The sequence below is a fragment of the Carcharodon carcharias genome, chromosome 11 (assembly GCF_017639515.1).
Source record: "Carcharodon carcharias isolate sCarCar2 chromosome 11, sCarCar2.pri, whole genome shotgun sequence".
In the NCBI taxonomy this organism is placed as follows: Eukaryota; Metazoa; Chordata; class Chondrichthyes; order Lamniformes; family Lamnidae; genus Carcharodon; species Carcharodon carcharias.
Window position 1 is genome coordinate 33,220,857 of NC_054477.1, and position 12,236 is coordinate 33,233,092.

At 46.6% G+C, this 12,236-nt stretch overlaps 1 protein-coding gene across 1 annotated transcript in view; it reads right to left on the reverse strand.

The window, feature by feature from the left end:
* Positions 1 to 5,142: 5,142 nt before the first annotated feature.
* LOC121284482 (anosmin-1) overlaps positions 5,143 to 12,236 on the reverse strand; it is a 187,154-nt gene continuing 180,060 nt past the window's right edge. Inside the window, exons 12-14 of the mRNA XM_041200001.1 lie at positions 7,306 to 7,526; positions 6,369 to 6,510; positions 5,143 to 6,069 (exon numbers count right to left, since the gene is read on the reverse strand). Of these exons, the coding sequence (XP_041055935.1) occupies positions 6,017 to 6,069; positions 6,369 to 6,510; positions 7,306 to 7,526 (416 nt within the window). The 3' untranslated portion in view covers positions 5,143 to 6,016. The remainder of the gene's footprint in view (positions 6,070 to 6,368; positions 6,511 to 7,305; positions 7,527 to 12,236) is intronic.

The following is a 12,236-nucleotide window of genomic DNA, read 5'->3' on the forward strand; positions in this document are numbered from 1 at the left end:
ACCTCCCCTCTGAACCTTCTGTATTCCACTTGGTTCTCAATTGTATGCTCTACCTGACACTTCTCATAAGCACACTTTTTCTTCTTTATCTTAATTTCTACCTCCTTTTTCACTCAAGGAGCTCTGGATTTGTTTGCCCTACCTTTCCATTTTGATGGAATATACCTTGACTGTGCCCGAACCAATTATTTTTTGATGATAGCCCATTGTTCAGCTGCAGCTTTTGCTGCTAATCTTTCATTCCAGTCTATCTGGCCCAGCTCTGTTCTTGCCCCATCAAAGTTGGCTCTTGTCCAGTTAATTATTCTTACTCTGGATTGCCTATCGTCCTTTTCTATCATCATCCTAAAACATACAATACAATGATCATTGTCCCCTAAATGTTCCCCCCACTGACACTTGATCAACTTGGCCCGCCTCATTTCCAAGAACCAGGTCCAACGGTGCATCTTTTCCTGTTGAATTGGGCACATACTGCTGTAGAAAATTCTCCTGAACACAATCTAGGAACTTCTGCCCCTCTCCGCCCTTTACACTACCACTGTCCCAGTCTACATTTGGATAATTAAAGTCACCCATTATAACTACTCTATAATGCCTACATTTCTCTGTAATTTCCCTGCAAATTTGTTGTTCTACGTCCTTCTCACTATTTGGTGGCCTATGCACTCCACCGAGCAATGTAATAACTCTAGCCAAATTGATTCTGCCCTTGAACCCTCTGGGACCTCCTCTTTCTCCAGCACTGCAATGCTCTCATTAACCACCACCCTTCCTCCTTTCCTTCCTTTCCTATCTCTTCTGAACACTTTGTACCTGGGAATATTTAACACCCAGTTCTGCCCTTCCATGAGTCAGGTCTCTGTTATCGCCAAAACATCATATTTCCACATGGTAATCTGCGCCTGTAACTCCCCAATCTTATTTACTATACTCCATGCATTCACATACATGCATAGTAACCCTAATATAGATTTCTTTACTTTCTTCCTCACCCCTACTTCACCTATTAACTTACTATTCTTTATACTAGTGCTATCTGTCCCTCCCAGTATTTTGTGCACCCTGGTATTCCTCTCTAATATTTTTTCTTGGCTCTCACACCCCTGCTGAGTTAGTTTAAAGCCCTCCGAACAGCACTAGCAAAACACCCTGCAAGGAGCTCAGTCCCAGCTCTGTATAGGTGCAACCAGTCCAGTTCAGGTGCCATCTTTCCCAGAGCCAGACCCAGTGACCCAGGAATTTAAAGCCCTCCCTCCTGCACCATCTTTCCAGCCACACATTCATCTGCCTTATCCTCTTACTTCTATACACACTGGTACGTGGCACTGGGAGTAATTCGGAGATTACTACATTAGAGGTCCTGCTTGTTAATTTTCTACCTAGCTCCCTAAATTCTGATTACAGGATCACACTCCCCTTCCTACCTAAGTTATTGGTCCCATTGTGGACCATGGCCTCTGGCTGTTCACCCTCCCCAAGGAGAATGTCCTGCAGCTGCTCTGTGACATCCTTGATCCTGGCACCAGGGAGGCAACATGCCACCCTGGAGTCATTTTTATGGCCACAGAACTGCCTGTCTGTTCCCCAAACCAATGAATCCCCTATCACTATCGCACTTCCTTTCTCCCCTCCTGTACAGCCGAGCTGTTCATGGTGCCAAAAACTTGGCTGTGACTGCACTCCTCTGAGGAACCTGCTTCCAAAACAGAAAACCAATTTGTGAGCAGGACCACAGGGGATTTCTGCACTACCCGCCTACTTCTCTTGGACTGCCCGGTGGTCACCCATTCCCTCTCTGTCCCCAGGCCTTTAAGCTGCGGCGTGACAATCTTTCAGAGAGGGAAGCATAGCGACAGAGGAAAGAATCAAAACTAGTGTGAAATGGGTGTAAGTAAATAATAAATAGAATTGAATAATTATCACCGTATTGGGATGAAACAGTCACAGTGACGAGCTCCCCAACAATTCAAAGACAATACCTCACGTGCTGTAATATTGAGCTGTACAGAGCAGGAAGTGGTGAAAGGATACAACAGTTGAACCTCATATGCTTGGGAAGAAAAAGCAATTTGCTTTCCAGTGACTCTTGATAGAAGTTATATGTGTGAGGACTGAAACATTCTCACTTTAGAAGATTCCTGTTGAACAGTTCGTCAACACTGAATATCTAAGCTTAGGCCCCACAGGCCTGAGTTCAGTTGTGCATGATGAGTCTAGCTAATGAAAGGTCATCAACTTGAAACATAGGGCTGAATTTTACCAGTTGGCCCACGGTCCTGGATCAGCCTCTAACCCAGTTCGGGAACCTGGAAGTGGCCGTGGCAGGACATAGATTTACGATCTTTGCAGAGGTGGAAGATTGAGAAGGCTCCTCTGGGAGTCCTGTCCAATTAAGGACGGTGGTGGACCAGGGAAGTGGGAGGCCCAATCAGAGGGCCTACAGAAATGTGCGGCAAGCAACCTCACCAGGAGAGGTGGGCATCCCTGAAGAGGAAGGAGAACTGGCAGGTGCCTCAAAATGGAGACACTCACGAAGGCCTCCTTCTTCAGCTGAAATAAAAGGCACAGTTCTGTGAAGAACCTGAGGATGGAGGGATAACCTCTCTGGAAGAATGCCTGTGGCCACTCCTAAAGCCATGTGAGCCTTGTGGTCCCCGATGCAGCCATTTAATGCAGCCTGCAGTAGCCTGTCGACCTCCCGGTGAGAGACAGGGGTGTCTGATGGCGGGAAGGTGCCATCACTTTTGGAAAATAGCCCTTAAGAGGGTGTTAATTGTCTGCCCACCTCAGGGCAGTGTGCTACCAACTTTTATTCAAAGCCAGCCCCTGGAAAATTCCCCTGGAGGTTTTCTCTTTATTCTTTCCTGGGATGTGAGCAATGCTGACAAGGCCAGCATTTGTTGCCCATCCCTAATTGCCCTTGAACTAAGCAGCTTGCAAGACCATTTCAGAGGGTGGTTAAGAGTTGACTACATTGCTGTCGGCCTGAAGTAAGGATGGCAGATTTCCTTCCCTGAAGGACATTAGTGAGTCAGATGGTTTTTTACAACAATCGTGATTGTTGTTATGGTCACCATTACTGAGACTAGCTTTCAATTCCAGATTTATTAATTGAATTTAAATTCCACCAGCTGTAGGGGTAGGATTTGAACCTGTGTCCCCAGGGCATAAGCCTGGGCCTCTGGATTATTAGGTAATGGATTAATAACTACCACTATTATGACTACGCCATCATCTCCCTTACACAAGTGACAAGATGTTGAGGAGCACTCCCGATGAGATTCCCCCCTATTCTTTGGATACGAAGAGTTTAGGCTAATGAGGGAGGACTCTGCCTCTGGATGTCACAATGAAGGTGCAGATTCCTCATTCCACATTTCTGTTATTTTTTTCTTCAAATCAAATGTACCACTCATACACAAAGATTGGTGAAACGATAAAGTGGATTGCTTATTTGAAGATAGGACTATATACAGATAGTGTTCTCTGGGAGACTATTATACAAATGTCAGCCTGAATTTTACTCTTAGCTGGTGAGTGTGATTGATGGGCCCGGGACCAGCCAAGAAAAGGACGCCCAGCCGCGATTTCACACCGGCTGGCCAACTGACGGCTAGCCAATGTGAAACGTGCGCTGAAAAGCTCAGCGCTGCTGAGGTGGGGGCGGGAAGAGGGCAGGCGATCACGTTACTGCGGGCGCGGGTGAGCGCTGCGAGAGCTCCCTGAAGGCAGACGGCTGTCAGACAGCTGCCTCAGGGAGCTGCAGACCTGCAAATGATGAAATAAAAGGCAGAATTTTACGCACCACAGCCGGGCACATGCCCGACCGACTGGGCATAAAATCACACGAGATGATGTCGGGCGAGTGTCCTGACATCATTGCGTACTCTTGCGATGTTTCATTTGGTGGGCAGGCGCAATGGCTGGAAGCGCACCCGCCTACAATTGAGAGGGCAATTAAGCCCATTAACGGCGCAATTGTCTCCAATTTTTCGTGGCCTGTCCAACCTTATGGTTGGCAGACGGGTGAATCGACCAGGCGGCCTTTACATTTTTCATTGAACCTCATCCAAGGGTGGGGATGAAATCTCCACGATGAAATAAAATAAAATACCTGGAGACAGCATTTTTTTTTATGAGGTATGCTTTCAGGTGCTCGATTGTGACGCATGGGCATTTTTTTTTTTGCAGCTTTTTAAACCTTTATTTCAGCATTTTCAGGTCTGCAGCTCCCTGAGGCAGCTGTCTGCCTTCAGGGAGCCCTCTCACATCGTTCACCCGTGCCCACGGTGATGTCATTGCCCACCCTCTCCCCGCCCCCCCACCCCAGCAGCGCTGAGCTTTTCAGCACGTTTCTAATGCTGGCTGTCTGCTGTGAAGTCGCGGTCAGGGGCCAATCGTGGTTGGAGGTCCGTTTCCTAGCCGCTACTGGGCCCGCTGCTCGCGCATGCCCGAGGTCAAAGGTTGCAAAAAAAAAATGTCCACGCATCACAATCAAGCACCTAAAAGCATACCTCATAAAAATGCTGTCCCCAGATATTTATTCTTATTTATTTCATCGTGGAGATTTCATCCCCGCCCTTGGATGAGGTTCAATGAAAAATGTAAAGGCCGCCTGGTCAATCCACCCATCCACCGACCGTAAGGTTGGATGGGCCACGAAAAATCGCAGATAATTGCACGGTTAATGGCCTTAATTGCCTGCCTCATTCTCAATGGGCGCGCTTCTGACTTTCGTGTGTCCGCCGAGCGAAATAACGCGAGTGCGCAATGATGTCAGGACGCTTGCCCGAAGCCATCTCGTGTGATTTTACATCCAATCGGGTTGGATGCACGCCCGCCCGCAGAACATAAAATTCTGCCCATCAGTTTCTGCGTACTTACCTTCAAATAGAGAACCCACAATCCTTGTGTGTGATTGGTACGTTTATGTCGAAGAAAAGAAAACCATAACACTTCCTGTGGAGCCATAGCCAAAATCCTGATCCATCCTTCTCACTCATAGGCACAGTAATCTTGTCAACAAACTCAATACATATCTATAAAACATCAATATACACAGTACTCCAGGAACAGAATGTATCTGAATTAATCTGATTTAAAAAACTACAGAGTTCCACTCACAGACATTTGTCCATGTACATGTTTAGGGGAGTTCTTTAATACTTCGACAATATGTACAAAGTCTAACATGTAAATATTGGGGTAATGTAACTTACAACAAACTCTATTTACAATTCCATTTTTACAAAATGTCTTTACAGGAGGTTCATTATCTCAAAGACGACAGAGGTACACTAAATGGACCAAAAATGGTGTTATACAATAATAAATATTGATCTAAAAATGAATGCAATGAGGAACATGATTTCTACAACCAGTTCAGTAATAGACAAAACAGTACAGGTATTTCCACACTACATTATCATTCCAATATTAAAAAGTAAATAATTTGTACATATAGACTTTGTTAATTATTCTGTAAACTGTATCATGTTAATATATTCAGCAGAGGTAAGATAGACATAGGATTCATGCCTATATGGAACACTGACAGGTCTACCATGCAACCATATTTTGCCAACATCTGATAAGATTCATTTACATTTATAATTTAATAACTTTATTACATGCATTAGATTAATTAACTGACATAATTCTCATTCCCAGTTAAAATATTCAGATTCTAGTCACATTTTCCTAGCTGTCTGTCAATCACAGGTATCCACAGGAAATATGTAAATGTTGCATATATCAGGATCAGCACATTCAACAAAACAGGTTAATAAATAGCACAATTTCAAAACCACCCTTTGAAGATACAATACAGTGATGGTAACATTGAAGAGAATACAATTTTTATGGCACTGGTTTGATCATCTAATTTTAAAAGGGGTGCTGGAGGGAAACATTCTTCTGCCTTCTTTTCTATTGAGAAGGAGAGATGAGTCTTTTTTTATTCTTGTCACATCAACAATCCTTAATCGTCTTTTGTAACGTAATTATAATTGTTTCAGTGTTTGACTGATACTGGTTTTTGCTGCTGATGATGTTTCAGCTTGGGGTCTAAAGTAAAACAGATAAGAGTCAGTCATGCATAAACACCATACAGACATAATACTAAAGTCACATCACTTTACCAGTGACAAGCAATGAGATCAACAGGTAAAGACTGGAGAAACAGAGTTGCCAGGGGACTATGAGTGCTAAACAATTTACTAATAAATGTTACTATTATTAAGATAAATTCTGACAATTTCATCAACTTTAATCATTTTCTCCTGCATTCCAAGTATTGACAAGATTAAAATCTATGGCATATGATTCTCTACCACAGTTAGGATGGTGCAGGCACAGCCACTTACTGTATAAGAGGGATGAGGATAAGCTAGGTGTCTGGAATGTTTTGACAGTTGCTGGTCCCTCTCCAGCTGTAGTCAGCAGTTGTACCTCCAACCTGTAACATGTTGATGGCCTCAGATTGGACACAATGAGCGAGTGGTGGTCCTGAAGAAGAAAAACACAATATTTCAGTATTTTAATGTTTATCGTACTCTTGTTCTAAATGTAGAATCTACTTGGCTATATGAAACAAGTCAGATCAATACAGAATTCCCTATTGTGGATTAACAAAAAATAACTTAATTGAGGCCACTAGGACACCAGGACCAGATGTACTAAGTGGCATCATTAATGGAGCTCGACAGGAGAATCAAGAAAGTAACCTCAAAGGTCAGTACAATTTCATATATTTTAAAATAAAGCACCTAAATATATTAAAATGGAACAGTTCAGTGGCTACGCCGATATTTACTGTAAATCACTCGTGGCGGTGTATTTACATAGTGGCATTTGTTTTTCGAGTCACCACTTTATTGTGGATTTTTACAGTGCTAAATTACAAAGGTACAGATAGAAACATCCATTTTATGTTAGGGCTGGGGCTTTCACATCACATTTATTTCCACGTGATCCTTATTATTTTGCAAGAAGAAATGGCAAAGTCAGTTGGGAAAATCCTCATTGATATTACTACTCTTCGAGCACTACACTTCCATACCACAGGCTCACAAGTTCAACCCAAAAGCTCACTGCCATGAGTGTGTCCAGTTTCCAGTCAAGGTGCCCATGTGATATGACAAAAGGCCCATTCTGCACAAACTTTGATCATGCAGAAGCTGGTAGCAGGTGGCTTCCTGATGCTCTGGCCAGGTAAGGTGCAGGAATCAGGGAAATTCAAAAGGGAAAAAGTATCAAAAATTTATTTGAGTGACTACAATCAAACAATAGTAATTGGCTTACTGGTGGCAATATTTGCGACTGGGATATAATGCTGTTCGGTAAGCTGTTTTGTCGGCTCTCCGTGGTCACCTCTGCCCATGTAACCTGGAATCCTGTTATTGGCTGATGAAGCTGTGTTTTAAATACTCTCCAGTGGAAGTGTCCCGTAATGTTTCCTGCGTGAATTATGAACGATGCTGACAAATTCTCGGGTTTGACCAGCACTTTAGGGATGGTTGTCACTGTAAAAGAGGAACAAGGGCCACACAATTGTTGACTTTTCGTACTTAAGGCTTTAATGATGCCTAGAACGCCAGCAATAAAATATCTGATGGTTAGCAATTTAATGCAAGCTCTGTTAAATCCTAATTGAACTTACTCTATTACTACCAAGGCACAGAAATGGAGCAGACAATACTAGTATCTGTCTTTAACCTGAAGGAAACACATAAGGCTGAATGTTATGGGGTGCCTGAACCCTGCGCTGCCACCCCACTCCGCCAACCTGCTAAAAAGTTGGGGAGTTGATGGGGGAGGGGATAATGAAGGAGCACCCTCATGACCCCGACTGCTGGTCTGCAGCAATCTCAACTCTCCCCCAAGGAAGAGCCCCACCAACAGCAACCTGCGCAGCTAAAGCTGTGGGGCTTCCTGCATAGCTTCGGCCTTGACCCACCGCAGGCAAAACATCAGCAGCGGCAGGATGAGGTCCTTAAGTGGCCATCAATTGGCCCCCTTAGGGCCTCATTAGGCCCAAGGGCAGGCAGGCTGCCGGACACCTCCCCCGTAAAGTTTCAGGCAGGTCAGGATCACCAGGCAGAAGGTGGGCAAACAACCCACTGGACTTTACAAGCCCCTCCTTGATTTTGAACCCACCGGCGGAGGAGCAGAAGATCCAGCCCATAGTCTTACATTTTTCAGAAGGAGAATATTTTGTGCTCAAATAGGTTTCTCATTATCAAATCCGGGACATAATACAAAATAGGAATGCAGATGCCTAAACAAACAGTCTGGCTTATATAAACTTTATGGTTCAGCAGAATTTACTTCTGAAAAGCAAGAGGCATCAAACGTATAGCAAACAGAACCCATTTTGTGTGTGCTGTCTGCTATTTAATCTTATCCACAAGTAAGGTTGGCAGCTATCCATGCTTGACTACATGGTCCAATTTTTGGAACAGGTTTTCCAGTTGTTATTGTATGTTTTCCCTGGATCATTTTTGTCTGAAAAAATATGAAAATTGGACCAATTTAAACTGTTTCTGTGGCCACAAGATTGACCAGGGCTTCAAAATTAAGCTTTGTGTCATCAATAAGGTCAGGGGAGCAGCCAGTTCCACAAGCTAATAGTTTGTTGCTAAAATTGTAAAATCTAATTATGTAAATGGCCACAAGCAGCAGCCAAGAAATCCTTACAACAATGAGAGAGGCTGTATTATAATGAATTTACCCTCATGTTATTAAAAAATATGGTATTCTTGGCTTTATAAATAGAGGTACAGAGCAATAGTTAATGTCGGTAATGGGGGTCTTGCCTGCTGGCTGGAGAGCTGGCCAGAGCCCCGTGTTGCTTCTTTTAGGGAAGGCATGCTGAATTGCCGTATTAAGCTCCATTCAGGCACTTAACGGGACAGCAAGGGGCCTTCCATGGAATCAGGGGCTGTTCGCCAAGGGCTGCCAGCCAATCAGAACCCAGCCTCTCTAATCAATGGCAGCGCAGAGGGGAGGCAGTGACTGCTGCCGCCATGAGAACCACCTGAGGCTCAGTGTCATTGCTGGATCCCAGAGCACAGGTGAGTGATGCCAGGATGGGGTTTGCAGGGAAGGTTTGGGTGGGGGGTGGGGAGGGGGGGGGGGGGGTCGGCAGCAAGGTCAGGAGATGGCTTTCAGCAGGGCCCTCTTCCCAATGCCGGATCCCTCGATCAGGCGCTGAGAACCGTTGAACGAGGGAGCACTCCCCAGGAGAGCAGATTTGCTTGTCGTACATTAATTGCCCACATAAGAGCCTCAATGGGTGACGGGGGGGACTTATTTGGGGTGGTGGTGGTGGGAAGTCGGTGGGGTCCCCACCTTCCACACTCCTGCCTGATGAAATACCCACCGCTACAAAGCTTACCAAAGGGCAGGGCATTAAGTTCCAACCAAAGAGTATAAAAGCTCAGTACTTACGGAGCAGAATTTTTTGTCCCGTGGGCGGGCACATCCCGACCTGAATGGGAGTAAAATAGCGTCAGGTGAGCGTCCCAATGTCATCACGCACTCACACGATATTTCACTCAGCAGGCACGTGCGGGTGCCAGAGTGGCATCCGCCGTTAGTTAAGCGGCCACTTTAAGGCCTTTTATCTTGCCCATGCTCATCGCACAGGCAAAACGGGCAGGAGCCAGCCAATATTTTCACAAACCTGATCCAAGGGCAGGATTAAAATGATCATCAGTATTGCCAGTGTGAGTAATGCGCAGCTTTGGAGATAGTTTGCAGCTGGTTGCTTATTGGTAGTTGGCAGCTTCATCTCTGTTCAAGGCTTCATTCTTAGCATTTCAGGACTCATTGCTGTCTCCCAGGCCCCTGGAGGATTCAGGCCATGTGAGCCCTTCCAGGTATCAGACTGCCTTCTTTTATCCTGGTAATGGGAATTGTGGTCTCTACTGGAGGCAACTCCTCTTGAAGAGAGGAGCAAAAGGGAGAGGAGGCCAGGTATCCCAATAAAGCTTCCAGGGGAGGGACCTGTGGGAGGAGAGGCCCAGGCACAAGGGGCGCAGAGCCAGCAGGTTGTCCAAGGCAGAAGGGGCCGCAGAAGATGCCACTATCCTGCTGCCAGGGTTTACAGGCAGCGATGCAGCTACCTCAATATGTCTGAGGTGCAATGCCATAGGAGGCTCCGCCTCTCAAGGGAGAGCGTGACCTCTATTTGTCAGCTGATTGGGCCTGAGATCAGCTCCAACTGTGTGGGTGGACACCCCACGTCAGTGACTCTGAAGGTCACAGTGGTCCTCAACTTCTATGCCTCTGGCTCTTTCCAGGGGTCAGTGGGGGATCTGTGTGGAGTCTCCCAATCAGCTGTCCACAGTTGCTTCAAACTGGTGACAGAAGCTCTGTTCAGGTGGGCACTGACCTTCATTCTTTACCGTACAGACGAGTCCAGCCAGGTTGGGTGAGCCAGAGGTTTTGTCCGCGTCCAGGGTGCAATCAACTGCACTTGTGGCCATCAAGGCGCCAGCGGGTCAGCTGCATGCCTTCGTCAACAGGAAGGGATTCCACTCCGTGAACGTGCAGATAGTGTGTGATCACAGGATGCTGATTCTATAAGTCCGTGCAAGGTACCCTGGCAGCTCCCATGATGCCTACATCCTCAGACACTCCCAGATGCCGAGGCTCTTCAGTGCCACAGCTGACTAGATGGATAGCTGCTGGGTGACAAGGGCTAACCATTGAAGAGGTGGTTCATGACACCTCTCCGCCACCCACGAACAGAGGCAGAGAAGCATTACAATATGAGTCATGCCTCCACAAGTGTGGTGGTAGAGAGGACCATAGGTCTTCTCAAAATGTGTGGACCGTTCAGGGGGAGCACTACAATACCCCTCAGAGCGGTTATCACTAATCGTGGTTCCATGCTGCACTCTTCACAATCAGGCGCTGGAAAGGGGGGACCCACTGGAGGAGGAGGATCTTGAGGCAGCTGCACAGACCACAGATGATGAGTCCAGTAGTGAGCCCAAAGAGGAGCACAGTGAGGAGAACGCTGTGGGCATGGAGCTAGACCTCAGTAACCTCCAGGGAAGCAGGGGCACCAGGAACGCAGTGAAGCAACGATCCTTCAGCTAAGTTACCAAAGATCAGCTTCAAATGCATGTCAGGGTTACAGCCTCCATCCTGGATGTCTGAAAGAACCCTTTCATTTGAACACAAAGAACACTCAGTGCCTGTGCAATAAAGTTCAGAGCCATCTACAGCCAGCATTACATACTGGTGTACCCTGCACCAATAAAAAGGTGAATCATACTCAGGCCATGACGACAAAAACAAAATTTATCTCATTTTGACAACTCCAAACTATTTACATAAACTTCTCTGGTCTTCATTTCCAGACCAGTATAGATAAAGTAAACATATATGAATATAAATTCATTCATGACCTGTTCCTCTTGTGCCCGTGGAGCCTTTAATTTATGCTTGCAAGTGCTACGTTTAGGTGCTCCCCCCTCGCTGGCACCGGCATTGGAGACAGCCTGCTGACCCTGCTGTCTTGTTGGCCTTGATGACTTTGGCGGTCGTCCTCTGGCCAGTGGAGCCTGTGCTGACCCCGCCTGGGAGGGAGCGGTCAGTGGCATCTCCCCTGTCGCCGCAGCCTCATCAGATGCCACAGTCACTGGCAGAGGGGCAGAGGAGCTGCTGCCGTCATCCAGAGCGCCCTGAGAGGAGCCCACAGAGATGAAAGGCAGCTCGTGCGCCAACATGAGGTTGCTCCGGACCTCCCTGCTCGCCACTGATGGACGGGTACCCAGCTGGGATACTGGGTGCCTCACCGATCTCCCACACTGACACTGACTATCTGAGGTTAGTGCCTGTGTGAGAGTTTGCAGGTCCGGGTGCAACCCTAGGGACCCTTGATTGTGTTCCTGGAGCTGCCTCTCCATGAGAGTCACCATTTTCTCAATGGAGGAGGCAGTGTGCTCACTCATGGCAGTCAACGCAGTGCTCTGCATGGACTCCTCCATCACGGGACCATGGCACGCACACCCTCATGGATCTCCGCAAAGTTCTTCCGCACATACTGCTGGACATCCAGCATTTGCCACCTAATGGACAACTCCAGAGGCTCATCATCTGCCTTCGACTGAGCATCATCCTAGTCTCCAGCAGCCCTCTGTTTGCCAGCGCCCTGGGCACTCTCCGCCTCTACCTGCTCCTCAAGAAGTGCCCTCACCAATGTGCATCTAGATACTAGC